The sequence below is a fragment of the Gorilla gorilla genome, chromosome 18, assembly GCF_029281585.2.
Source record: "Gorilla gorilla gorilla isolate KB3781 chromosome 18, NHGRI_mGorGor1-v2.1_pri, whole genome shotgun sequence".
Classification (NCBI taxonomy): domain Eukaryota; kingdom Metazoa; phylum Chordata; class Mammalia; order Primates; family Hominidae; genus Gorilla; species Gorilla gorilla.
The window spans coordinates 7,900,882-7,928,385 of record NC_073242.2 but is presented as its reverse complement, the minus strand read 5'-3'; the positions used below and the strand labels follow the sequence as shown (position 1 = coordinate 7,928,385).

Genomic DNA, 27,504 nt, shown 5'->3' with positions numbered 1-27,504 from the left:
CATAGTGGCGCATGTAGCTCGGCCGCAGCTCGCTCCATTCACGCCGCGCCCCGCAAGGCCGCCCGCGGCCCCCGGCCCCCTGTGCCCCGCGAGAGGCCTGCAGACCCCGGTTGCAGCCGGTCCCCGGGGGCCCGCGCCCCTCTCGCCCCGGCCTCGCGCCGCCTGGGGGGCGCTGCAAATAGTCCTTTGTTTACATGCAATTCCTTACTCCGCGGAAGGAGGCCGGGGGAGTGCTGAGTTTTCACCAGCTGTTTCCCGCCTTGAAACAGACATCTGATCAGCTGCAAACACACACACACACACACACACACACACATACACACGCCCGGGGAGGCAGGCCGGAGAGACCTCCCTCCCGCCCCTCCCGCCCGCCTCCCTCCCCTCGCCGCCGCCGCCGCCGCCGCCGCCAGCATCTGGGACCGGCCGATTCTGCACCTCCGTCCGGCGCTGCCCTTTGATTCGGATTTCCATCTTGCATTCTCCGGCTGATCGCGGGACCTGGCTCGTGCAGAGGAGGGGGGCCGATCGCTATGGAGTATTTCATGGTGCCCACTCAGAAGGTGCCCTCTTTGCAACATTTCAGGAAAACAGAGAAAGAAGTGATAGGAGGGCTCTGTAGGTGTGTACTCCTCCTCCCCCCACCCCCTTCCTACCACTGCAGCCCCCGGCCAGCCCGCCCGGGCGGGCGCGCGTGTGCGCACGCATGGCCCGCGCCGCCGACCCCGCTAGCCTTTCTTAGCTGCCGGGACGGCTGCAGCCCCACACGCCGGGTCTGCGCCGCCCCGGGACCCTCCTCCGTTGGAGCATGGGGGCCCCAAGCGGCCCCGGCCACTTTTGTCCGCTGCAGGCGGGCGAGTCGCGACGTTTGTAAATTGCAAACAGACCCACGTGGTTCTGCAGCAGTCCCGGCCATGCTTGGTGCTGGTGGCCTTCCCCCCCGCGCTTCCTCTTTCCCCCTCCTGCGGCGGCTTCCTTCCTCTCCTTCCTTCCTCGGGATCTTAGGTCGTCCCCATCCAAGGGGGTCTGGGGGCCCGGGGCGCGCGTGAGGGTGTAGCTAGGGCGGCTACAATGCAGCCATGCCGCGGCTCCCGGCGCGGGGTGGGGGCGGGGAGCCGGGCACTGTGCGTGTTTGCAGAGCGGGGCTGCAGCGGGGTCGGGGGCGTGCTCGCGTGTGGGTGTGGGGGGTGGGCGGACCCCGAGGGGCCCGCGCGGCCGGTAGGGGCGCCGCGGCCCGGGGCACGTTGGCTGCCGCTCGCTCGCCCGCCCGCGCCCGGGCGCTGTTTACTAGCGAGGCCTGGACGTGACTCTGCAGCCCTCTTGGAGTAGGCGGACCTCTGCGCGCGGCCTCGCGGGAGCTGTAGTTCTCCGTGTCCTGCTGGTGCAGCATTGTGGGATTTGTAGGCGCTCCTGGGCCACGCTTTCCCTGCACAAAGCTCGGCCCCCGCGGGCACGATGGGCAAGGCAGGCCAGGTGGGCAGGCCATTTGGGGAAGGGACACCTGAGGCCGCCCCTAGCCTCGCAGGGCAGCTTCCCGCCGCACGTGGATTTCCTCTGCAAACTTTCCCATCCAACGCCCCTCCCCCCTGCCGTAAACCGAAAGCGTCGGGTCCCCCAGCCCGGTGGGTGGCCGGAGGTCCGCAGACCTCCCCAGAAGCCACTTTGCAAGCTTTGGTCCTAGGTTGCTCTAAACCCAAAGGGTGATGGACTCAAGGACCACACACAGCCAAACCACCTCGCACACTTCTTAAAATGCACGTGCCTGGAACTCTGATCGCTGGGGCCCGGACATCTGCATTTTGAACGACCCCCTGGGCGGGGTGTGGGGGGGCAGGTGGGCGTTCTACGGCGTGCGCAAGTTTGGGACCTGCGGCCCCTTTCCTGCCGCGCTGCTCCCGGAGCGAAATGGCTCCCTAGGGCTGGAGCCACGTGCTCTGCCGCCCGAGGCAGTCTGGGCGGGGATTGAGGGAGGAGGAGCCCGCCGGTGTGGCACAGGCTGGTGGACGCTAGCGCCTGCAGAATCCGGCCTGGAGGGAAGGTTGCTGCACACGTGTAGACACTCCTGCCCAACCCTCTGCCCCAGGGGTCCCCACCTTAAGGCTGCTCTGAAGTTCCCAGTCAATACCTAGACTTGGGCCAGTTGATGGGTTTGGCAGCTGGCAGGGATGCCCCGAGGGCTGGCCCTTGCACGAGGCCCACCTGGAGGGCCCAGTAATAATAAGTAAAAAACATTCTTGAGCTCTTTTTATGTTCTGGGGACTCACTTTGCTAGAATTTTCTCACTGAGTTGTCATAATCTTTCTATGAGTCAAAAGTGTCTTTTGATTCCGCTTAAAGAGGCGGACACAGAGACTGGAGAAGGGACCACTACAGCAGGTGGTGGAACTGGAACTTGAACCCTTGTCCTGGGGTTGCTGCTGCTGCAGGGCTGGGCTGGGCAGCGCGGAGGTGCAGTTGAGCCGCTGTGCCTACTGGAGAAGACATTCTGGGCCTGATCCTGGGCAGGGTTGGGGGGCCCTCTGGCTGCCATGCCTGGGCCTTGGGTGAGTCCTCTCAGGGCCCCCTGAGATTCTGGCTTCAATTTATCCCTGCCCCAAGCGTTCCTTTGGAGGATACCAGCAGTCCCCCAGGGTAGCTGGATCTTGGTAGGCCAAGGACTTGAAGGTGTAGGGCCTTCGTCCAGGGTTGGACATGGCAACGTCCATTGCAAGACAGTTGTCAGCTGTGCATTAGGCATGGAGTTGGGGGTCCCTGGATTTGTTTACCTTCAGTAGGGGTTGCAGGGTGAGGTGGGAAGCCAGTCCGGGATCAAATGTGTTCATTAGGCAGGACCTTCTGGCCAGATGCATTTGCTTCTCAGGGTCATCTCAGGCTGGTGGGCTTTGCTCCATCCCTCAGTAACCAGCAGGGATCTCCCTGTCTTTCTGTCTCCCTGGCCTGCCAGAGGGGATTGTAGGGCAGGGTGCTGCACACACAAGCTGCAGGTTTTGGACCTGTCGCCTAATGGTTCTCAGTCTCTGGAAAACAGAGCACCTGTGAGAAAATTAGCTATGAGTATGGAAAGTGCCTGGTAGCTGTTAAAATGACACTCAGTCTTTTTTTTTTTTTTTTTTTTGAGGCAGAGTCTCACTCTGTCACCCAGAATGGAGTGCAATCTTGGCTCACTGCAACCTCCGCCTCCTAGATTCAAGCGACTTTCCTGCCTCAGCCTCTGAAGTAGCTGGGATTACAGGCATGTGTCACCATGCCTGGCTAATTTTTGTATTTTTAGTAGAGATGGGGTTTCACCATAGTGGTTGGCCAGACTGGTCTCAAACCCCTGACCTCAGGTGATCTGCCCATCTTGGCCTCCCAAAGTACTAGGATTACAGGCATGAGCAACTGCGCCCAGCCACTGACATTCAGAGTCTTAAAAGGAGGTATATGGGCAGGTATATGGTAGTCTCCATCCGTATCTTGTGTTTTGTTTGTTTGTTTGTTTTGAGATGGACTCTCACTCTGTCGCACAGGCTGGAGTGCAGTGGTGCAATCTCGGCTCACTGCAACTTCTGCCTCCGGGGTTCAAGCAATTTTCCTGCCTCAGCCTCCTAAGTAACTGGGACTACAGGCCCGCTCCACCATGCCTGGCTAATTTTTGTATTTTTAGTACAGACGGGGTTTCACCATGTTGGCCAGGATGGTCTCGATCTCCTGATCTTATGATCTGCCCGCCTCGTCCTCCCAAAGTGCTGTGATTTCAGACATGAGCCACTGTGCCCGGACTCTACATCTGTATCTTTTTTTTTTTTTTTTTTTTTTTGAGGCGGAGTCTCGCTCTGTCGCCCAGGCTGGAGTGCAGTGGTGCAATCTCGGCTCACTGCAAGCTCGGCCTCCCGGGTTCACGCCATTCTCCTGCCTCAGCCTCCCAAGTAGCTGGGACTACAGGCTCCCGCCACCGCACCTGGCTAATTTTTTGTATTTTTAGTAGAGACGGGGTTTCACCGTGTTAGCCAGGATGGTCTCGATCTCCTGACCTCGTGATCTGCCCACCTCGGCCTCCCAAAGTGTTGGGATTACAGGTGTGAGCCACCGCGCCTGGCCTCTGTCTGTATCATAAAGCTCCTAGACCTGGCTCGGTGGCTCAAGCCTGTAATCCCTGCTTTGGAAGGCCAAGGGGAAAGAATCATTTGAGCCCAGGAGTTCGAGACCAGCCTGGGCAACGTAGCAAGACCCCACCTCTACAAAAAATAAAAAAATTAGCCCGGCATGGTGGCATGTGCCTGTAGTCTCAGCTCCTTGGGAGGCTGAGGCAGGAGGATTGCTTGAGCCTGGGAATTGGAGATTGCAGTGAGCTATGATCATAGCACTGCACTCTAGCCTGGGTAACAGAGACCCTGTCTCTTAAAAAAAACAGTAAGACTGGGTGCAGTGGCTCACTCTTGTAATCCTAGCACTTTGGGAGACCAAGGCGGGAGGATCACTTGAGCCCAGGAGTTCGAGACCAGCCTCAGCAACATGACGAAACCCTGTTTCTACTAAAAATACAAAAAACTAGCCGGGTGTGAATGGTGTGCACTTATACTCCCAGTTGCTTGGGAGGCTGAGGAAGGAGGATGACCTGGGCCCAAGAAGTTGAGGCTACAGTGAGCCGAGATCATGCCATTGCACTCCAGCTTGGGTGACGGGAGTGAGACCCTGCCTCTAAATAAATAAATAAAAATAAATTAAAAAAATAATAAAACTTAAAAAGCTCCCATAAGAAGGAGTTCGAGAAAATTGAAGGCTTTGGAGTGTTTGTTGGGTCCCTGATTTATTTATGAAGCAACAACATTCTGCTGGGACTGAGGATACAGCCACGAACAGGATGTGACTCCTGTCCTCAGCAGCTCACAGCCTTGTGGTCCTAAAAGGTCTTGTAGACCCCCTAAGAGTTTCATGGGTTGTCCTGGACACCTGGGTGCAAACTAACTCTTGGGCCTCGACCTCCCGCGTAGCTGGGATTACAGGCACGTCCCACGACACCGGGCTAATTTTTGTATTTTTAGTAGAGAGGGGGTTTCACCATCTTGGCCTGGCTGGTCTGAAACTTCTGACCTCAGGTGATCTGCCCACCTTAGCCTCCCAAAGTGCTGGGATTACAGGCGTGAGCCACTGTGCCTGGCCTCTCTTGATCTCTCTTAAACTTCACCATGACCCTGTGAAGTGAAGCAGTGTTTCCATATTTTACAGATGGAGGAAACTGAGGCTTGGTGTTCCACAGCTAGTAAGTGGCAAGGCTGGACTTTTTGCACTTGAGCCCAGTGCAGGATTCCCACTGATGGGCTGGAGGAGCTTTGGGGAAGGGAGGGAGGCAGGGATGTTTCTGATGGCAACAGCCTGGGCATGGTGTGTTCTGGGACCAAGGGGAAGGGCAGCAGACTGGCCAGGTCGGAGTACAGAGTATGGGTGAGTAGTGTAGCAGCAGCGGGGATGGAGCATGGATGAGAACCTCGGGCTGATTAGGTTAGAGAAGGATGAGTGCCTTAGTGCTTTTTTGGGTTTGGGAGACTTTCCCACGTTGACTGTGTAGATGTTAAGTGACCCTGAGGTATGTGAGTGACTTCAGGGCAGTGTGAAATGAAAGTTCTCAGTGGCCGGTTTGAGGCTGGAGCTGGGCAGGCAGGTGTAGAGGGATTGAGGGTACTTGACTTTGGGCTGGGCAGGAGGGATAGGTACCTGGCAGGGTTCTAGACTTGAAGGGCATGCCCCATCCCTCCAAGTGTCTGGTTGGGATGCCAGCGTCAGTCTCAGCAGATTTTGTGGGTGCTGTGGTGGTAGGTGTGGCAGCTCTTGCCTTAGCATCCAAGGCTGGTGCCCAAATTTTGTTCCTCGGCCATTGGCTGCTCAGTGACCTTATTCCTAAATCTAGGGCAGCCCCTGTTTGGACCCAGGAGGCTGGCTTGCAAGAAGCAAGAGAGCCTCGGTGTGGCTGGGCCTGGTGGCTCATGCCTATAATCCCAGCACTTTGGGAGGCCGAGGCGGATGGATCATTTGAGGTCAACAGTTCGAGACCAGCCTGACCAACATGGTGAAACCCCATCTCTACTAAAAATACAAAAATTAGTCGGGCGTGGTGGTGGGCCCCTGTAATCCCAGCTACTCGGGAGGCTGAGGCATGAGAATTGCTTGAACTCAGGAGGTAGAAATTGCACTGAGCTGAGATTGTGCTACTGCACTCTAGCCTGGGCAACAGAGCGAGACTCCGTCTCAAACCCCCTCTGCCCCCCATAATTAGCCAGGCTTGGTGGATCACGCCTGTAATCCCAGTTATTTGGGAGGCTGAGGCATGAAAATCGCTTGAACCCGGGAGGTAGAGATTGCAGTGAGCCAAGATTGCGCCACTGCACTCCAGCCTGGGCAACAGAGCGAGACTCAGTCAAAAGAAGAAAGAGAACCTCGGTGTTGGTGGACTTGGGTCACCTTTGATTTTCACCTGGAGGAGTCTGAAGTGGCCAGGGAGAGGATAGTGGACTTTTACTGTGTGTGTAGGACCTTTACAGACCTTAACCGTAAATGCAAAACCCCAGAAAGAGCTATCAGAAACTTTCAGGCATTTGCAGAAAAATCCACTTTATTCAGTGCAGTATCACCTGGAAATTTCAATTAACCATCCTTCATCAACAGGAACCCCTGGTTGGTCAGCCATCAGAAGCCCTGGTTGGTCAGCATTCCACCAATAAGAATTCCTGGTTAGCGGCACTCCACCAATCACAACCCCTGGTTAGCTCCTATTCCACCAATCAGAAGCCTTGGTTAGAATGCATTCTATTAAAGGACTCTGTCGGCGGGTACTTCCAGGGCAATTTAGGTGAGTTATATATATTTGAGGGTCTTGGTGGCAGATTCAGGTCCCCACGAGGAACTGTACCTTTTGGGGGGAAATTTGCTTTCTTGGATTTAAGAAAGTGCTTAACCTAAGTTAAGCACTAGGTTAGCCAGCAGCTGGTTTCTGAGCCAGGAGACTGGGCTGATGGCTTTGGAGAGGAAGGAGGCAGGATGGAGCATTGGAGGAGCTGGGCCGGCAGATTCTGGTGCAGAGGAGGAGGCCACACAGGCCCCTGATCCCAGCCCCAGCTCCTCTTCCTTGTGAGAACTTCCGGCTGGGGTTTTCGGGACTGGGGTCTGGTGGTCTCCTGTGGTCTCCCAGTTAGTGGGCTGCCTTGCGGGGAAGGGAAGGAAGAGGCTGAGGGTCAGCTCCCAAGAGCAGAGGAGTTGGTGGGACTTGGGCCGGGAGGTGCAGAAGGGTGCATCTGGCTGCACCCTGCCCTGCCCAGCTGCTGGGTGTGACCTTGGGCAAGTCACCTCACTTGTGGGCTTGTGTTCAGAGGGGTGATGGCTGAGCTTGCAGTCACACACCCGCTTCTGGTAAGTGGCGGGCTGTGTGAACTAGCGGTCAGTAGAGGCGCTTCAGTGGGTTGGCATCTGCAGGCTGTTGTGCCCAGTCTGGCTGCTTGACCTTGGGATCATCACCTTCCTTCCCACGACCCTGCATTGCTTGCTCACTGTAAACTCGGCCACCCCACTGGGTTTTGTGAGAATCAGGCAGGGAAAAATGTCAACGAGGTCTGTGAATAATAAAAAGAGTTACACGATTACAGCGATTTCCGAACGCCTGGTCCTTTTTTTTTTTTTTTTTTTGAGACAAGGTCTCACTCTGTTGCCCAGGCTGGAGTACAGTGATATGCATCACAGCTCACTGCAGCCTTAACCTCCTGGGCTTATTACATCCTCCCACCTTAGCCTCCTCAGTTGCTGGAACAATAGGCACACTCCACCATGCCTGGCTGATTTCTTTAATTTTTTCTAGTGATGGGGTCTCACTATGTTGCCCAGGCTGGTCTTGAACTCTGGGGCTCAAGCGATCCTCCTGCTCTGACCTCCCAAAGTGCTAGGATTATAGGTGTGAGCCACTGTGCCCGGCCTAGTCTTCTCTTTTACAGGGATAACTGTCACCTGCCAGTTGGGGCATCTGGCTCTGTGGGCCGGTCAGAGCTCATTCTGCCCTATGGCCTGACACCTGCTCTGGGGTCAGGGTTCACGCCCAGCGCTTGCTGCAGCTGGACCCTACCCAAACCTCTGTGCCCCCCTCTTTACATGGGAGTCTTCAGGCCACCTGACTCAGGAACATTGTGACAATTCAGTGAGAAAATTCTCGCCAAAAACTTAAAAAAAAAAAAATGTATCCCTCTGTTGTGGACCCTCCAGGAGGGCCAGCTCTCAGGTGGCCCAAGGCTGGACTTGGTGCTCCCTTTTCACCCCCTGGTCAGCTCTGGCTTTTGGGCATTGCCAGGAGGGACCCAGGGGCTGGGTGGGCAGGGGTCTCTCCCCACATCTCTCCTGAGGGGGATGGTGATGCCTCAAGATTGCACTTACCTTGTGTTGTGGCTTCCTATGGACATCTCTTCCCACCTCTTACCTCCAAAGAGCCCCAGCTTTAAGCCACCCACTGCAGAGCAGTCCTGGTCCCCTTGGCCTGCTGGCCTCTCAGAGATGGTATGGTCTGAGGCTGTGCCAGGCCTGGGAGCCTGGACTCCGCCCCAAGGCTGGGCCACACACAGCCGTGCAGCAGGCCTGCTCCAGTCCCCCTATCACCTCCACTTCAGGGCAGGGGAACGGGGAGAAGTGAGGGCACTGACATCCAGCTGACTGACCCTAAAACCATCCCCTCTCTGCCCTGCACCCTAAAGTCTCTCATGGAAAGTGGGGGGCCCGGGCCCCTTTTGCAGCGCTGACATTTCAAGACCCTGTAAGCGACTTGTACCCTGGGTACAGGCCCTGGGCCTTTGGGTCCTGATGGAGGAGGGGGCTTGGCTTGATGCGGACGGAAGGAGGCTGATTTGCATCCAGACTTCCGGCGTCGGACACCTCTCTATTGGGAGAGGAAGCCGAGGCCGGGGAAGGGGCAGCGATGCGTCCAGGGTCCCACAGGGAGCCAAGGCTGGACAGATGGGCAGGCTGGGTGGGGCCAGGAAGGCCACGGCTGTTTCCAGCTGTTGCAGATGTGCTGCCTCCGGGGTCCATGCAAACTCCTTTCCGCCTGCGGGCTGGCGAAGGGGCCAGGGCACACAGCAGGGGAGTTAGACTTGGCAGCCCCTTGACCCCAGACTGCCCTCGTCAATGGAGCAGGAGCTGCCCAGAACCCTTTTCCTGTTCTCCCAGATTCAGGGGCATGAGCCCCCTTGGCTCAGTCCTGGAACAGGGCACCCCGGGAGGGCCCCTCAGGAAGAGGCCGGGGCTGCGGCTTCGGGTGGGGCCAGCAGCCTCTGCTGGGAGCCCAGCATCTGGAAGCCATCAGGCCAGGGGCGGGGGGAGTTGCAGGGGAGGTCCAGGGAGGGGGACATGCCTCCTCCAGGCCACACACAAGCCCAACCCTCGGGAGCATGGCCTTGGGCCCGCAACCGCTGCCTCTGCCCCCTGGCCCGCAGCCCCGCCTCCTGGCGCACACGCCCCGCCCTCGTCCGAAGCCACGCCCCCAGCCAGCAGCCACGCCTTCTTCCCCCAGGCTGTCTTCTCACCGCACTGGCCACTGCTCCTGCAAGGGTCAGCAGCGCTCCCCACAGCATGGTGGGAGCCTCGCTTCTCCGGCACAGGGTGGGTCTGTCTCTTGGAGTGGGTGGGCTGTGGGGAAGCGTGTCCCCAGGGGTTGTTGGCTTGGTGTCTTTTTGGGGAGTGAGTGGTACTTGCCTTCTGTGAAGTCTTAGCCTAGCGGGGCTGGGGCTTGTGGTGGGAGGCGTGGGCGTGAGGGTAGGAAGGGAGTGGGGACGTCTTCCTCAGTCCTGGGGTGGCAAAGCCTGAGACGCTGAAGAGGCGCTCCAGGTGCCTAGCAAGTCACTCAGAAGTGTTCCAGGAGCGGGGACAGCGTCCCTGAATGTCGTCTGCATCCCACGTGTATCAGAATCACACCACGCACGTTTCTGGGCCCCACCGGGCCTGCTAGTCAGACGCTGGGGCCAGCACCCGTCGTCTGCGTAGTTTCTAAGCTCCTGGATGTTTTGATGCGCAGACACACTGGGAATTCTGTTCCGGAGGAGAGACTGCTCCCTGTGAGGAAAGCCAGGGAGGGGATGGGTTTTTTTTGTTGTTGTTGAGACAAGGTCTTGCTCTGTTGCCCAGACTGAAGTGCAGTGGCGTGATCATAGCTCACTGCAGCCTCCAACTCCTGGGCTCAAGCGATCCTCCCACTTCAGCCTCCTGAGTAGCTGGGACTACAGGCATGCACCACCACACCTGGCGAATTTTATTTTTTTGTAGAGACAGGGTCTCACTACGTTGCCTAGGCTGATCTCAAACTCTTAGGCTCAATGATCCTTGGCCTTGACCTCCCAAAGAACTGGGATTACTGTGCCTGGCCCGGGGTGGGTTCTGAGCGGACTATCTTACCCGCAGCCAGCTGATTCAGTCCGCCCCAGTGTCCCAGAGAGCACCCCTCCATCACTCTCTGGGGGTGGCCTGGCATCTTTTGCAGCAGGGGAGGGATGCAGTTTCCACTGGGGCCCTCTGGAGATGAATGATGAAGAGGGCGCCTTGGCCGAGCCTGTCCCTGTCCTCTCTGGCAGCCTTGCCAACATTCCACTAACCCCCGAGACTCAGCGGGACCAGGAGCGGCGGATTCGGCGGGAGATCGCCAACAGCAACGAGCGGAGACGCATGCAGAGCATCAACGCGGGATTCCAGTCCCTCAAGACCCTCATCCCCCACACAGATGGAGAGAAGCTCAGCAAGGTGGGTGAGAGCAGGGAGGGCTTCCTGGAGGAGCCGGCAGGTTCCCGCTGGGAGAGGAAAGTGAGCTCTGGTAAACACTGCCAGCCTGACTCTCGGCTTTTCCACGCCCTCAGGCAGCCATTCTCCAGCAGACAGCCGAGTACATCTTCTCCCTGGAGCAGGAGAAGACCAGGCTCTTGCAGCAGAACACACAGCTCAAGCGCTTCATCCAGGTGCGCCCTGTCCTTCATGGCTCCCTCTCCCTGGCATGGGCATGCCTTGGACCCAGCCATGGGCCTGGGACTCAGGTGTGGCTGCAGGCCCCTTCTTGCCCACTGACAAGTACTTCCAGGCACTTTTTTTTCTGCCCCGGCCTCAGTTTCCCCATCAGTCAAGTGCGGTGGAGTGGGCTCTGGAAGGAGCCAGGTGACTGTTATGTAAAGCAGCCCATTCTCCTGGCATTTGGCTGGTTTGCTGGACTTGCAGAAGGGGCTCCCTAATGAAGATTCACCTGTGTTGGGCAGCTTTGGGGGGCTGCGATGGAACCCCAATCTCCGTGGTGGTACCGAGGTGTCAGGCACACTGACCGACTCCTTGGGGTCCCCAGGAGCTGAGCGGCTCGTCCCCCAAGCGACGGCGGGCAGAGGACAAGGACGAAGGCATAGGCTCCCCAGACATCTGGGAGGACGAGAAGGCGGAGGACCTGCGGCGGGAGATGATTGAGCTGCGGCAGCAGCTGGACAAGGAGCGCTCGGTGCGCATGATGCTGGAGGAGCAGGTGAGGCAGCGCCCTCTGCTGGGCGCGGCGCGCGGTGCAGAGGGCGTGGAGCCTGGGGTCGCGCCTCATGCTCTGCGGCCCTCGGTGGAGCCCTATTTACAGGAGCACCTACTGCGGTGCCAGGCCTAGGAGTGGGGAGCAAGCCAGACACGTCTCTGCCCTTGGGGGCCACTGTCTGCGTTGGGGTGGGGGAGATTAGCCAAAGGATCTCAAAAATGTAACCATGCTGTGGGAGGCCGAGGCGGGTGGATCACCTGAGGTCAGCAGATCGATACCATCCTGGCTAACACGGTGAAACCCCGTCTCTACTAAAAATACAAAAAAAAAAAAAAAAAAATTAGCTGGGCGTAGTGGTGGGCGCCTGTAGTCCCCGCTGCTCGGGAGGCTGAGGCAGGAGAATGGCGTGAACCTGGGAGGCAGAGCTTGCAGTGAGCCGAGATCGTGCCACTGCACTCCAGTCTGGGAGACAGAGCGAGACTCCGTCTCAAAAAAAAAAAAAAATGTAACCGTGATGGGCTGGGTATGGTGGCTCACACCTATAATCCCAGCAGTTTGCGGGGCCGAGGTGGGAGGATCGCTTGAGCCCAGGAGTTTGAGATCAGCCTGGGAAGCATAGTGAGACCCTGTCTCTACCAAAAAAGATACAAAAATTAGCCAGGTGTGGTGGGGTGTGCCTGTAGTCCCGGCTACTCAGGAGGCTGAGCTGGGAGGATTGCTTGAGCCCAGGAGGTGGAGGCTGCAGTGAGCCATGATTGTGCCACTACACTGCAGCCTGAGTGACAGAAGGAGACCACGGCTCAAAAAAACCAAAAAACGAAAACAAAAAACTTAACCATATTGAAGGCCAGGCTGGAGCTGTGGCATCAGGAGGGGTTTTTCAAGGGACGCCCTGCGGCTTCTCCATGGAAGTGGGAAGTTGAGTCTCATAGTTAACCAAAGGACAGAGAAAGGTGTTCCCGGCAGAGGGAATAGCATAGGCAAAGACTCGGGCAGGAGGGAGCATGGTCCAGTGGAGGCCAAGGTGGGAGGCGAGAGGAGCCAGGGGCTGAAGGGCTCTGGAAAGGCTTCTGGCCTCTATTGAGGGGGGCCCGCCCCGTGCTAGGGTTTTCAGCAGGAGTGAATGAGCTGCTGTGAGACTGACAGGGCAGGGTGTGCTCCCGGCCTTGGCCCTGAGCCCAGGCTGTCCTGCCTCCAGGTGCGCTCGCTGGAGGCCCACATGTACCCGGAAAAGCTCAAGGTGATTGCGCAGCAGGTGCAGCTACAGCAGCAGCAGGAACAGGTGAGGCTGCTGCACCAGGAGAAGCTGGAGCGGGAACAGCAGCACCTGCGGACCCAGGTGAGCAGGAGGCGCCCGGGAGTGGGCTCTGGGGACCGGGAAGGGGACAGGTGATCTTGAATGGCGGAAGCCTCTCCCTAGGCCACGTCCTCTCTGCTTCTTAATATAAAGGGGGAGAGGCAGTTATACACTGGCCGGCTCTGCATGAAGGGGAGGTGGATGGGCCAAGAGAAGCCTTGAGAGAAAGGCTGAGGGCCTCTGTCTTGCAGCTTCTGCCCCCTCCGGCCCCCACCCACCACCCCACAGTGATCGTGCCAGCACCGCCTCCTCCTCCCTCCCACCACATCAATGTCGTCACCATGGGCCCCTCCTCGGTCATCAACTCTGTTTCCACATCCCGGCAAAATCTGGACACCATCGTGCAGGTACCTAAGCTCGAGAAAGGGGCAGCTTGTGGGGGTCATACTCCGGGAACAGGCTCTTTAGGGGAGACTAGAAAAGAGGGGCAGAAGCGGAGGAAGATGGTGCTCGTGTGGGAAGGGGTGGAGGGCTGGAAGCCTTGGGGGGCCCCGTCCCTGGATCTGCAAGTGGAGAATGTGAGGGCCAGAGATCTGGGCAGGGCCTACCACGCCAGTAGGAGGAGTTGGCCAGGAAGACTGTCCCTTCCCTCAATATGGGGTTTCCGGAGAGGGTCCTTTGCTCCCAGAGCCCCCTGGTTACAGAGTTCCTGCATCCAGCTCTTGGGTTGGTCAGGAACATTGTCTCAGCTCCATCTCCTAGGACCTGGATGGAGATACAGGTGGCAGGGCTAGTGATAGTTGGGCCTCCTACAGAGAAGGAAGCTCTGTGGGTCAAGCCTGAAGTTACAGTTGCATTCACCCTTGAACAGGTTCCCTTGAGGAGCCCAACATCAGAAATCAGTAAATAAGTAAATAAATAAATAACCAAAAAAGCCAAAACAGGAAAAAAAAATCAATCTCCTCGAATTTTAATTGCTCATAAACTTTGCAAATTGTGTAATACAATTAATAACAAGGGCCTTTAATAAGTTAATAGGCAAGCTTTAAAATATATAAACATATGGCCGGGTGTGGTGGCTCACACCTGCAATCCCAGCACTTTGGGAGGCCAAAGTGGGTGGATCACTTGAGGTCAGGAGTTCAAGACCAGCCTGGCCAACATGGTGAAAACCCCATCTCTATTAAAAATACAAAAATTAGCCAGACGTGGTGGCGCACGCCTGTAATCCCAGCTATTCGGGAGGCTGAGGCAGGAGAATCGCTTGAACATGGGAGGTGGAAGTTGCAGTGAGCTGATATTGCACCACTGCACTCCAGCCTGGGCGACACGGTGAGACTCTTTCTCAAAAAACAAACAAACAAAAACATATGAAAGGTCCATATTATTTCTTTCTTTTTTTTTTTTTTTTTGAGATGGAGTTTTGCTCTTATTGCCCAGGCTGGAGTGCAATGGTGCTATCTCGGCTCATCACAACCTCCTTGTCCCAGGTTCAAGTGACTCTCCTGCCTCAGCCTCCCAAGTAGCTGGGATTATAGGCATGTGCCACCACGCCTGGCAAATTTTGTATTTTTAGTAGGCTTCTGGCCTCTGTTGAGGGGCTGGTCTCGAACTCCCGACATCAGGTGATCCTCCCGTCTTGGCCTCCCAAAGTGTTGGGATTACAGGCGTGAGCCACTGCGCCTGGCTGATACATATAATTTCTAAGCAGCACTGGGACTGTCATCTTCCCGGAATGGATTTTTCAACTTAACAGAGGGGTTTTGAAAGTTTGTTCCTGGGTCAGGCGTGGTGGCTTATGCCTGTCATCCCGGGACTTTGGGAGGTTGAGGCAGGAAGATTGCCTGAGGTCAGGAGTTCGAGATCAGCTTGGGCAACATAGCAAGAACCCCCTCGTCTCTACCAAAAATACAGAAGTTAGGTAGGGATGGTGGCGCGCCCCTGTGGTTCCAGCTACTAGGGAGGGAGCGGTAGGAGGCTCGCTGGAGCCCAGGAGTCTGAGGCTGCAGTAAGCTATTATCATGCCACTGCACTCTAGCCTGGGTGATATAGCGAGACCTTGTCTCCAAAAAAAAAGTAAAAGGAGTTTCTTTTTCCTGTACTCTAGCGGGCCTCCCCTGCTGCTTTGCAAGGCTTATTTCTGGGCTATGTGTTTTGGGGGTGACAGTGGCTGGCTGAGGGCCCCCACTGTCTCCTGGCTGGCCATGTATCCCCGGCCGAGCCTTCTCAGTGGTTCGTCCCTGTCCAGGCAATCCAGCACATCGAGGGCACCCAGGAAAAGCAGGAGCTGGAGGAGGAGCAGCGGCGAGCTGTCATCGTGAAGCCTGTCCGCAGCTGCCCGGAGGCCCCCACCTCTGACACCGCCTCTGACTCCGAGGCCTCAGACAGTGATGCCATGGACCAGAGCCGGGAGGAGCCGTCGGGGGACGGGGAGCTTCCCTGACTACCCCCCCAGCCCTCCTCTCCCTTCTGGGGGCTGGAGGGAGCCGGGGCAGCCACAGGGAGAGACATGGGCGAATGAGTGAGAAATTTTTACAAAATTACGATGTCATTTGGGTCTCTTTTATGACCTCTTTTTCAATACTGTAAATCGACCTTTGAACGAAGCCACTCAACCCGAGGTCCCGGGGCTGGGGTGTCGCAGAGCGTGTGGGAGCATCGGGACCCCAGGGCTGGGCCTCGGCCCCGGGGGCTGGGGGAAGCTGACACGGAGATGCCTGGCCTCTCTCTGCCAAAAAGCATTTTTTCCTTTAAATATGTTTTTTAAGAACAGGGAAAATTAAACAAAACCCCAGGTTATTTCTTCCCTGCCCAGAGCCAGCCTGGGATTGTCAGCCTTCAATCCCCTTTCCCTCCTCTTTTTGGGTTTTCTTCTTTCTCTTTTAAGCACTTACATGGTTGGGGGTAAGACTAGGCTGGGGCGTTCTGGGGGCCCGGAGGTCTCCGTTGCTTCTCGGTTGGGGTTTGCTGCTGCTGTGCCCCCCTCCCCCTTCCCCATCTCGGCACTAGAATTCGCCACTCTCCCACCCCCCAGCCCCCACCTCTGCCTCCAGGTCTCATCTTCCACCCCAAAAATGTCTGTCTCTCTCTTTTTGTTTTGTTTGTTGTTGGTTTTTTATTTCTTTTTGGTTTGCTTTCTGTTTTTGTTTTTCTTTTTTTTTTTTTTTTTACAATTTTGAGGTCTTCGTGTTCAAGGAGAAGCTATTATATTTTGTTAAGAAAGTGGGGAGAAAAAAACCAAGAGGCCACCGTGCCTTTGTAAAGAAACAAAATAAAGTTTGTACTTTGTTTTTTAGATTCTGAGTCTCCTGGGTGTGGGCTGGCCTGAAGACCAGGGCAGGGCTACCGCATCTATAGTAGGGGGGCTCCTTGGGCCCCCCAAAGCGGACTGGGTGTGTGTGAGCACAGTTGCTCCCTCAGCTTGTGTGTGGTGTTGCGATGAAAAATTGGGGTCCTCAGTTTCCCTGGGATGACCCTGGGTATTCTGTAAAGATGGAAGATGGTGTTGAGGCTGGGGAGTGGCTCTTTGGTGGGCGGCAAGGAGAGAAGGACGACCAAGCCACCGATTCCGAACACCTGGGAAAGGACACAGGTGTTCAGGGGCCCTGCTTGGTCCCTAGGCTTTGGTTAATCCCTAGGTTTTGCCACTTCCTGGGCTTCTGTAACTTCCCTGAGCCTCATCCTCTCCTCCCCTAGAAGCGGAACCCCACCCCCCTCCAACTGCTCCCCCCCAGCACCCCCCTGCCCCCCTGTGGTGTGGTGTTTAAGTGCTGAGATCCTGGAATTGGTCTGCCAGAGGTCAGTTCCCCCTCTGACAAACCGCTTCCTCTGAGCCTCAATTTCTTCTTCTAAAAATTGGCGATAATAATGGCACAAGGACATTGCATCCTATTGGGGATTGGCGTGGTCCTTTATTTTGAGACAGTCTCTGTCTCCCTGTCTGGAGTGCAGTGGCGTGATCTCGGCTCACTGCAACCTCTATCTCCTGGGTTCAAGCAATCTTCTTGCCTCAGCCTCTCAAGTAGCTGGGACTATGGGAGTGCACCACCATGCCCAGCTAATTTTTGTATTTTTAGTAGAGACAGGGTTTCACCATGTTGACCAGGCTGGTCTTGAACTCCTGACCTCAAGTGATCCGCCTACCTCGGCCTCCCAAAGTTCTTGGATTAAAGGGATGAGCCACCATGCCCGGCTATTTTTAAATTATTATTTTTCGGTGTGAGATGGGGTCCTGCTCTGTCGCCCAGGCTGCAGTGCAGTGTTTTGATCACAGTTCACTGCATCCTTGACCTCCTGGTCTCAAGTGACCCTTCCACCTGAGCCTCCCTAGTAGCTAGGACTACAGGCCTGTACCACAAAGCCTGGCTAATTTTTTTTTTTTTTTTTTTTTTTTTTTTGAGATGGAGTCTTGCTGTGTCACCCAGGCTGGAATGCAATGGCACGATCTTGGCTCACTGGAACCTCTGCCTCACAGATTCAAGTGATTCTCCTGCCTCAACCTCCTGAGTAGCTGGGAGTACAGGCACCCACCATCACGCCCAGCTAATTTTTGTATTGTTAGTAGAGATGGGGTTTCACTATGTTGGCCAGGCTGGTCTTGAACTCCTGACCTCAGGTGATCCACCCACCTTGGCCTCCCAAAGTCCTGGGATTACAGGTGTGAGCCACCAAGCCTGGCCTGGGCCCGGCTGACTTTTTTATATTTTATTGTAGAGGCAGGGTTTTGCCATGTTGCCCAGGCTAGGCCATGGTCCTTTAAATCCTTCACTCTTCCATGAGCAGAGATCGATTTACACCGTGGTCCCCTCCTATGCCTCATACTCACAGTGCTGGGTGCTTGGGGACTGAGGCCAGAGCAGAAGGCAGAATCACAGCTCACCCCACGATGACAGTGGACACGAACTCTTCACAGAAAGGCAGGAGTCTGCAGGTTTTCTTGGAATTTTACAGTGAACAATTCAATGGCACTTAATACATTCACAGTGTTACACAGCCTACCTGGTTCCAAAACATGTCCATCCCTCCAAAATGACTCCATGAAGCAGTCACTCCTTCCCCCTCCTCCCAGTCTCCAGCAACCACCTGCTTTCTGGTTTTAATATCTTTTTAAAAAAATTAAAGTAGTTGGCCGGGTGTGGTGGCTCACACCTGTAATCCCAGCACTTTGGGAGGCGGAGGCGGGTGGATCACATGACGTCAGGAGTTCAAGACCAGCCTGGCCAACATGGTGAAACCCCAACTCTACTAAAATACAAAAATTAGGCTAGGCACAGTAGTGGTTCACGCCTGTAATCCCAGCAGTTTGAGAGGCCGAGGTGGGAGGATCACTTGAGGTCAGGAGTTTGAGACCAGCCTGGCCAACATGGTGGAACCCTGTCTCTACTAAAAATACAAAAATTAGCCTGGCATGGTGGTGAATGCCAGTAACTGTGGTCCCAGCTACTGGTGATGCTGAGGCAGGAGAATCACTTGCACCCGGGAGGTGGAGGTTGCAGTGAGCTGAGATTGTGCCACTGCACTCCAGCTTGGGTGACAGGGTGACACTCCATCTTAAAAAATAAATAAATTAATTAATTAATTAAAAAAATGAAAGTAGTTACATTTAGTAGAAGTCACACTTTCTGGTTTTTGGTTTTGTGTGTTTCCTACACGCAAATGCATAGTTTCCTACCCACCACTATGATCAAGATATGATTAAAAAAAAATAAAACAGGCCGGGTGCGGTGGCTCACGCCTGTAATTCCAGCACTTTGGGAGGCCAAGGTGGGCGGATCACCTGAGGTCGGGAGTTCGACAGCAGCCTGACCAACATGGAGAAACCTTGTCTCTACTAAAAATACAAAATTAACCGGGCGTGGTGGCGCATGCCTGTAATCCCAGCTACTCGGGAGGCTAAGGCACGAGAATCGCTTGAACCCAGGAGGTGTGGGTTGCGGTGAGCCGAGATCGCGCCATTGCACTCCAGCCTGGGCAACAAGAGCGAAACTGTCTCAAAAATAAATAAATAAATAATAAATAAAACCAAAGCAAAATAAAAAAGATATAAATTAGTTCCTTCATTTCCAATGCCCCCCATGCCTCTTGGTGGTCAACCCAGCCCCTAGGAGCCACTGATCTATGTTGCTATAGTCTTACCTGTGACATGTCATATAAATGGGATAACCCAGCGTTTTGAGCCTGGCTTCTTTGCACTGCAGCCAATTTTCTCTTGCTGAGATTATCCAGCTAAATTTACATAGGATCTGGCCCGGCACAGCGTCCCCTTTCGGCCAGGTGCGAAACGGCAGGCCCGACGGTCCCCACGCAGCTCCTAAGAGGATCAACAGAGGGCGCAGTGCGCCCGGAACACCCAGCCCCTGCGAAAGCGGAGGCTCCTCTCTCGGTCCCTGCGGGACAGCTCAGTTCTCATACGCCAGAGGCGTGGCTTGGGGGCGGGCCAGGGGAATCCCACCTCCCCTTGCATGCTCAAGCGCGCCCGGCGAGGGTAGGCGGTCTCACCCGCAGGCGCTGGAAGTCAGGGGCGCGCCTGCGGCCCCGCCCCTTCCCGGACTCGCCCCGCCCGTCCCCTCGCCGCGCATGTTCCCAGAGGCCTCAGGCCATGGCGCGCGCGCTCCCGCCAGCACGCACGTCTGGCCCCGCCCCCGCGCCTGGCGCCCGCGCGCTCTCACGCACGATCCGCTCCCGGACTCTTTCAGCGCGCTGCCTACCTGCCCAGGGCCTTCCCGGAGAGCAGGTGACGGCGGCCTCCGGGCACGGAGCTCGCGCTGACGAAAGGTTCTGGAAGCCGCCGTAAAAAGTAATCAAGAAACGGGTGACAGGACTTTTCGTAAGACATTTAATTTTTACCCAAAGTATCCGAAACATTGCCGTGTCAATCTGAGTGCGATGGGAGACTCCCGGCCCCAAGGAGCTGCTCGTCCTTCTGCCGAGTCCCGGGCCAGACCCGCGGAGGAGGAGACCGCCGCGCCGGAGCTCGCACCTGACGTTTTTGTGAAGCACAGGGCGCGTGGGAGGGACCGGATCAATGCGGCACTCAACAAGACCTGTTTTTAAAAGAGTCGTGCTGTGTCGCCCAGGCTGGAGTGCAGTGACGCGATCTCGGCTCACTGCAGCCTCCACCTTCCGGGCTCAAGCGAGCCTCCCGCCCCAGCCTCCTGAGTAGCTGGGATTACAGGCACACACCTCCAGCTCGGCTGTTTTAATTTTTTTTTTTTTTTTTGAGACGGAATTTAGCTCATGTTGACCAGGCTGGAGTGCAGTGGCGCGATCTCGGCTCACCGCAACCCCCGCCTCCCGGGTTCAAGCGATTCTTCCGCCTCAGCCTCCTGAGTAGCTGGGATTGCAGGCATGCACCACCACGCCCGGCTAATTTTGTACTTATAGTAGAGACGGGGTTTCTCCATGTTGGTCAGGCTGGTCTCGAACTCCCGACCTCAGGTGCTCCGCCCGCCTTGGCCTCCCAAAGTGTTGCGATTACAGGCGTGAGCCACCTCTCCAGGGCTAAAAGCCTTTTACTGGAGTACTGGGTAACACATTCAGAAGAGGGTGCATAGCTTAGGCGCTCCGTGAATTTTCACAAACTGAACATACACCTATGTAGCCAACATCCCCAGCAAGCCCCAGAATCCCCTCATGCTTGCTTTCTGCCACTATCAAGCAGTTTGCTTTCTTTCAGATTTTTAAGTTTTGAAATAATTATCGAAATGTACAGGGAGAAGTCTGGGTTGGTGGTTCTAACCTGTAGTCTCAGCTACTAGAGAGGCTGAAGGGGGAAGATGGCTTTAGCCCTGGATTTCTAGACTAGCCTGGACAACATAGCAAGACCTCATCTCTATTTGTTTTTGAGACAGAGCCTCGGTCTGTCACCTATGCTGGAGTGCAGTGGACCTCCGCCTCCCGGGTTCAAGTGATTCTTCTGTCTCAGCTTCCCGAGTTATTTGGGATTACAGGTGTGCGCCACCACGCCCAGCTAATTTTTTTGTATTTTTAGTAGAGACGGGTTTCACCATGTTGGCCAGGCTGGTCTTAAACTTCTGACTTCAGGTGATCTGCCCTTCTCGGCCTCCCAAAGTGCTGGGATTACAGACGTCAGCCACTGCTGTTGGCGTATCTTTTTTTTTTTTTTTTTAAAGAAAGAGATGTATAGGGAGATCACCCAGTATCCCTCAGTGTTAACATCTTGCATAGCTACAGTTAGCATGGAAACCAGGTAATTGACATTGGTACTGTACATGGGACTTACTCAGATTTACACGTTTTTTAATGTTTTATGTGTATGTAGTTCTCTATTCTCTACCATTTTTATGAGAGTTCCAGTTGCCTTGCATTCTCACCAGCACTTAGTATTGTCAGATTTATCATTATTTAGATATTCTGGTAGGTGTATGGTGGAATCTCACCATAGTTTTAATTTCTTCTCTTTTTTTAAAAAATAGGAACAAGGTCTCACCATGCTGCCCAAGCTGGTCTGAAAACTCTTGTCCTCAGGCAGTCCTCCCACCTCGGCCTCCCAAAGATCTGAGATTACAGGCATGAGCCAGCACACCTGGCTTTGGTTTAAATTCCTATCACAGTATATTAGTTTTCTCTGTTGTGTGTTGATTGATTGAGACTGGGTCTGGTTCTGTTGCCCAGGCTGGAGTGCAGGGGCATGATCCCAGCTCACTGCAACCTCCACCTCTTGGATTCAAGTGATTCTCCCGTCTCAGCCTCCCGAGTTACAGGAATCACAGGTGTGTGCCAGCACACCTGGCTAATTTTTTTTTTTTTTTTCTTGAGGTGGAGTTTCACTGTTGTTGTCCAGGTTGGAGTGCAGTGGCACAATCTCAGCTCACTGCAGCCTCTGCCTCCTGGGTTCAAGTGATTCTCCTGCCTCAGCCTCCCGAGTTGTTGGGATTACAGGCGCCTGCCACCACGCCGAGGTAATTTTTGTTTAGTAGAGACGGGGTTTCACCATGTTGGCCTGGCTGGTCTCGAACTCCTGACCTCAGGTGATCCACCTACCTCGGCCTCCCAAAGTTGTGGGATTGCAGGCGTGAGCCACTGCGCCTGGCCTAATTTTTCAATTTTTTGGTGGAGATAGGGTTTCACCATGTTGGCCAGGCTGGAGTTTTGCCTATTCTAGAAGCTTGTATCAGTCATACAACACATAAGTTCTTTTTCTCTAGCTTCTTTTGCTCAACAGAATATCTCTGAGATTTATTTATGTTTTTATGTAAACACAAATGTTCATTTTTCTTGCTAAGTACTATTTCATTGTATGAATAGACCACAGTTTGTTTATCCATTCACCTAGTGGTGGACATTTATTTTTATTTATTTATTTATTTATTTATTTATTTATTTTTGAGACGGAGTCTTGCTCTGTCGCCCAGGCTGGAGTGCAATAGCTCAATCTCAGCTCACTGCAACCTCTGCCTCCCAGGTTCAAGCCATTCTCCTGTCTCAGCCTCCAGAGTAGCTGGGATTACAGGCACACACCACGACACCCTGCTACTTTTTGTATTTTTAGTAGAGACAGGGTTTCACCATGTTGGTCAGGCTGGTCTTGAACTCCTGGCCTCGTGATCCACCCACCTCGGCCTCCCAAAGTGCTGGGATTACAGGCATGAGCCACCGCACCTGCCCCATGGTGGACATTTATGTTGTTTCCAACTTAGGGCTATTATAACTAGATTTTAGTAGCTACCATCCCCCAAATGCATGGTACCAATTTTCTCTCCTACCAACAGCATGTAAGGTGACAGTTCAGGAGAAGTGTCCTAAGCATGTGTCATGGACCCTCTTTGGGGGGTGATTTCTTTGAGGCAGGGCCAGGCATTCTTGGTTCTCTGTGGCCTCCCCTGCCCTATTTTTTTTTTTTTTAGAGTAAGTTTCACTTTTGTCACCCAGGCTGGAGTGCAGTGGTGCTATCCCGGCTCACTGCAACCTCCCCCTCCCGGGTTCAAGTGATTCTCCTGCCTCAGCCTCCTGAGTAACTGGGATTACAGGCATGCGCCACCGTGCCCAGCTAATTTTTGTATTATTAGTACAGACGGGATTTTGCCATGTTGGCCAGGCTGGTCTCCAACCCCTGGCCTCAACTGATCCACCTGCCTTGGCCTCCCGAAGTGCTGGTATTATAGGCATAAGCCACTGCGCCTGGCTGGTCCCCTGCCCTATTTTAAGAGTCTCTATTAGGGATAAACTTCATGGAAAATGTATGTCTGCTCTAAGAATGTTCTCAAGTGTCATTACGTTGCGCTGTATCTGTTTCCTCTTTACGACGATTCTCAGAAGAAATTCTTGCCGAGTCTCAATAGTTGAAATAATTTCACTCCTCCCAAGCATTTGGTTTGCTCTTATTTTAAGGACACTGAATTGGGCAGGTGGTCAAGTTACACACATGTGAGGGACTGAAATATATGGTGTCATTTTTTCCCGTTAGTCTTACGAATGGTTCCATACTGTGTGCCTTCCTGTTTTTCTTCCACTAGTACTTCCAGTTCGTGCTTTCTTGCTATATTTTATAGAGAAAGGCCATTTCTATGTCTTTCTGGTACTGGGTGGGTTATAATAAAAATGTGCCTTTGGTGCCATGATTTGGGGGTGTCTTTGGCCGTGCAGCAGAGCGATGCCCCAGCTCTGCTAGATGTTTGAAGGGCTATTGAGTGGAAGAGGGGTCCCTTCCTGTGACCTTGGCCCCCTTATCGGTTGACTAACTGGCCCCAGACCAGTATGTAAAGCACATGCAAATCCTCAAACAGCCTCTTGGAGCCAGCTGGCCATGCTGTCCTCAGCTTCAGATTTTTTTGTGTCTCTGGCTCCACCGTGTTCCCCCGCATCCTGGTCCATCCTCCTGTCCTTTCTTGAACCAGCTGTCTGTCTGTGCTTTCCTCCATGCTGTGTGGCCTTGTAGCATTTGTCATTTTCACTCTGTTGAGTTGTCCGGCTCGGCCTCCCTTGCCCTGCAGGTCCTGGGCAGGGGTGGCGTTATATCATCCTCTGCCTTGGTCTCCTTTCTCCTCTTGCCCTGCTGAGTTGCAAGTTTCTTCTGTTGATTGACAAGAACCTGTGCTGACCGAGGAGGGGATAGGACTGGGGGCTGCGGCAGGACCAGCTCTAAATCTGGCAGCTGTAGAAAGGAATGAGTTCCCCAAAGCAGCTCCTCTCACCACACCCCCGATTGAGAAAAAAAGGAGCTGGCCGGGCATGGTGGCTCGTGCCTGTAATCCCAGCACTTTGGGAGGCCAAGGCAGGTGGATCACCCAAGGTCAGGAGTTCAAGACCAGCGTGGCCAACATGGCGAAACTCCGTCTCTATTAAAAATACAAAAATTAGCTGGGCATGGTGGTGCCTGCCTGTAATCCCAGCTACTAGTGGGGCTGAGGCAGGAGGATCGCTTGAACCTGGGAGGTGGAGGTTGCAGTGAGCCGAGATCGTGCCACTGCACTCCAGCCTGGGCAACAGAGCGAGACTCCATCTCAAAGCAACAACAACAACAACAACAAAGGCTGGTCGTGGTGGCTCACACCTGTAATCCTAGTACTTTGGGAGGCCAAGGCAGGCGGATTGCCTGAGCTCAGGAGTTCGAGACCAGCCTGGGCAACACGGTGAAACCCGTCTCTACCAAAATACAAAAAATCTGTAGTCGCAGCTACTCAGGGGGCTGAGGCAGGAGAATTGCCTGAACCCTGGAGGTGGAGCTTGGAGTGAGCCGAGATCACGCCACTGCACTCCAGCTTGAGTGACAGAGCAAGACTCCGTCTCCAAAAAAATAAATAAATAAAAATAAATTAAAAAAAATTAGGAGCTAAGAATGACAGCTGCAAAGTTGCCTGAATTAGGGGGCCCAAGTCAAGTTTTCCCCAGGGTGCTGGCTATCTTGGTGGATGGCCTCAATAAATAGGCAGGTGATTTGTGAAGGTTGAAGGGGTTGCAGGTGCCACACACATCAGCGATTAGTCTGTTGATACACATTTATTATCTCTCCTATTGTCTCCTGCCCTATGGGAGATGTAGACAGTGCTCTGAACGTTCTGGTTGCAAAGAGAATTGACAAACTGCTGTTCTCCAGCCTGACCAACATGATGAAACCCCATCTAAAAATACAAAACAATTAGCCGGACTGTGGTGGTGCGCTCCTGTAATCCCAGCTACTCAGAAGGCTGAGGCAGGAGAACTGCTTGAATCCAGGAGGTGGAGGTTGCAGTGAACTGAGATCACGCCATTGCACTCCAGCCTAGGCGACAGAGTGAGTCTCTGTATCTGCTGTTCTGTTGTAGGAGAAGGAGATGTCAGGTATAAGGGTTAGCAGGGGGTGGCTTGGTTGCGATCAGGAGAGAGGTGGTGCTCATTCTCCATGGGATCCTTGTGGTGCATGTCCCTGGCTTTTTTTTTTTTTTGAGATGGAGTCTCACTCTGTCACCCAGGCTGGAGTGCAGAGGCACAATTCTCAGCTTACTCGGCTCTGCCTCCTGGGTTCATGCATTTCTCCTGCCTCAGCCTCCTGAGTAGCTGGGATTACAGGTGTGCACCACCACGCCTGGCTAACTTTGGTATTTTTAGTAGAGATGGGGTTTCTCCACGTTGGCCAGGCTGGTCTCAAACTCCTGACCTCAAGTGCCGCGGTTTGCCACGGTTACCACGGGACTAAACGAAGGGGGACGAACGTAGAAATGAAAACTTAAAACAAAAGAAACTGTTTTAAAGGAAGGGGCCAGGGGAAGAAGAAGACGGCTCCCTGCTTCTAGTGAGCAAGGGCAGCCGCCTTGAGCCTCTACCGCCCTTCATACTCATTCGGTAGAAAGAGCAGGGTGGAGGAGGTAACAATTGGTCAGCTGCTTGATTGATCACAGGTTCACATTATCTCATTACAAGAAACACTTGTGCCTGGATCGTGACTGCCCTCAGCATTCCTTCTGGGTGGCAGACGCAGTTTGTCAGTTTGCCAACATCCTGCTTTCATGAGAACAGTTTGCTGTTTACTCATATAGCCTCCAGTGGTGCACTGAGTTGATCACGACCCTCACTCTTTTGGCCTGCAACACTCAAGTGATCCACCCTGCCTCTGCTTCCCAAAGTGTTGGGATTACAGGCGTGAGCCACCGCGCCCAGCCTGCTCCTGGCTTTTGGCTGAAAGTTGAGACTTAGAAGTTGGGAGGAGACCTGGAGCACCGTGGCTAGTTCTAGGCCCTACGCTCTTCAGAACAGCAGAGCTGTAGCTCTCTGGTAGTGAGCTCTCTGTTGCTGGGAATATTCACAGGCTGCATGGCTGGCCGTTAAGGGATTTCTGCTTGGCGGGGAATTTGGGTCCGTCTAAGACAGATAACCTATGATTTCTAAGATAAATGGGATGATACTTTCAATGAGGGTTACATGTTAACGCTGGGTCAGTCCTGAGTACAAAATGGATTCAGAGTCCTGAGTTGTCATGTTCAATCTGATTTTACTAGCCCCTTGAGGAACCGTTTGAGGTGTGGCATGATACAGCAAGTCAGCTGCCAAAGAGGGGCTGAGCCACAGGAAGTGCGTGCCCAGAACGGTAAAGGGGCTGTGGCCTTTCTTATCATCTTCACTCCCTGTCTCCACCATCACCTGCTCTTCGTGCTTTGTGATAATTCAGTGAGCTCATACTCATGACCTGTGTCCTCCAGCATGTGGGTTACAATTCAATGAAACGTTAAAATATCTACCCCTCTAGCATCTCCCGTGTCCCTCACAGCAGTTCTATGAGGCTGGATGCCCTGTTTGACAACTGAGGCCCGCATCTTCCCCGGGATCACCGTCGTGTGGCTCTGAGCCCTGTCCCAGGGATTTTCTCCATCAGAGAAGAGGAGCACTTTGAGCTTTGAGAGGAGCAGCCCTCTGCAAGTGAAGTGGAAAAAAAGGAAGCAGGCGAGGAGGCCCATCCAGACCCTCCCCCAAGACCCTTGCTGAAATGGCTGGGATGCGGCGTGCAAAAGCTCTCCTTTCCTTCACAGCCCCTGGCTTTCCAAGAGTCCCTGCCCACCCAGATGCCCGCTGGCGGATGCAGCCTCATCTCAAGGACACTGCTTGCTGGATAAATCCCTCACCCTAGAGACAGCCCATGGTCCTGAGACAAGGATGCGGGCCAGGCTTGATGCAGGTAAGCGCCTCCCGCAGAAACCAGTGAGGCCGGAGTTCCAGAGGAAATGATGTAGGGACAGAGGCAGAGGGCCTCCAGGAGGCACCAGCCCCAGAGTCTTCCCTAGAATCAGACTTTAAGCACAAGCAGGGAGGAAAAGCACTTGAGCAGTGCCCATCCCTGCATACCTGGCCTCTGCTGGAACCCATGCAGGGACGGGACACTTCTTTATCAGCAATCCTGTTCCTCTCCTGGGCAGCTTCAACCTGAACATCCTCCTTTACCTTGAGCTAAAATGGGTTTCTTGTCACCCTTGCCCATCAAACCTGGCCTTGCCCTCAGGAACCACACAGGACAAGCCTAATACTTCCTTCTTGTGGCAACACTTTAGCAATTGAGACCTGGCTGTCAGGTCCTCCAAATAAACATTTGTGACTGTGATGTTGACTTGCCACTTCTGGGGACCTCTTCTCATTTGATCGGAGAAAGTTTTTCAGGGTTAAACCTACTTCTTTCCCCCAAGAAACTCTTCTTGTCAGGCTCACGCCTATAATCCTGGCACTTTGGGAGGCCAAGGCAGGAGGATTGTTTGAGACCAGCCTGGGCAACGTAGGTAGACTGTGTTGCTAC

At 54.3% G+C, this 27,504-nt stretch overlaps 2 protein-coding genes and 1 long non-coding RNA gene across 5 annotated transcripts in view; 2 read left to right on the top strand and 1 right to left on the bottom strand.

The window, feature by feature from the left end:
- The first annotated feature begins 7 nt into the window (after window positions 1–7).
- On the top strand, window positions 8–16,083 carry TFAP4 (transcription factor AP-4). Of its 2 annotated transcripts, XM_055365160.2 has the most exons (8): window positions 537–619; window positions 6,640–6,823; window positions 10,572–10,737; window positions 10,851–10,949; window positions 11,324–11,494; window positions 12,690–12,830; window positions 13,040–13,195; window positions 15,037–16,083. In XM_055365160.2, the coding sequence occupies exons 2-8, from the start codon at window positions 6,774–6,776 to the stop codon at window positions 15,229–15,231; spliced, it is 978 nt and encodes a 325-aa protein (XP_055221135.1). In that variant the 5' UTR covers window positions 537–619; window positions 6,640–6,773; the 3' UTR covers window positions 15,232–16,083. The 2 variants fall into 2 exon arrangements, with proteins under 2 accessions (XP_004057150.1, XP_055221135.1); XM_004057102.5 differs by lacking the exon at window positions 6,640–6,823 and having other exon boundaries at window positions 8–619.
- Window positions 15,958–19,390, bottom strand: LOC129527532 (uncharacterized). The gene is made up of 3 exons (XR_008672519.2): window positions 18,924–19,390; window positions 17,614–17,723; window positions 15,958–16,364 (listed from the first exon to the last, which is right to left on the bottom strand). It is a non-coding gene; the product is annotated as an uncharacterized lncRNA (long non-coding RNA).
- Window positions 19,391–19,440: 50 nt separating this feature from the next.
- Window positions 19,441–27,504, top strand: part of SRL (sarcalumenin) — a 67,739-nt gene continuing 59,675 nt past the window's right edge. Inside the window, exons 1-2 of one of the 2 annotated variants that reach the window (XM_055365158.2) lie at window positions 19,441–19,614; window positions 26,750–26,895. In XM_055365158.2, the coding sequence (XP_055221133.1) occupies window positions 26,874–26,895 (22 nt within the window). In that variant the 5' untranslated portion in view covers window positions 19,441–19,614; window positions 26,750–26,873. The remainder of the gene's footprint in view (window positions 19,615–26,749; window positions 26,896–27,504) is intronic. The other variant, XM_063699974.1, reaches the window with a different exon arrangement.

Coding starts and splice junctions, on each gene's coding strand:
- TFAP4 (XM_004057102.5), top strand. CDS start 531: ATGGAGTATTTCATGGTGCCCACTCAGAAGGTGCCCTCTTTGCAACAT. Junction 10,950..11,323: donor AGCTCAAGCGCTTCATCCAG/GTGCGCCCTGTC, acceptor TGGGGTCCCCAG/GAGCTGAGCGGCTCGTCCCC. Junction 13,196..15,036: donor ATCTGGACACCATCGTGCAG/GTACCTAAGCTC, acceptor GTCCCTGTCCAG/GCAATCCAGCACATCGAGGG.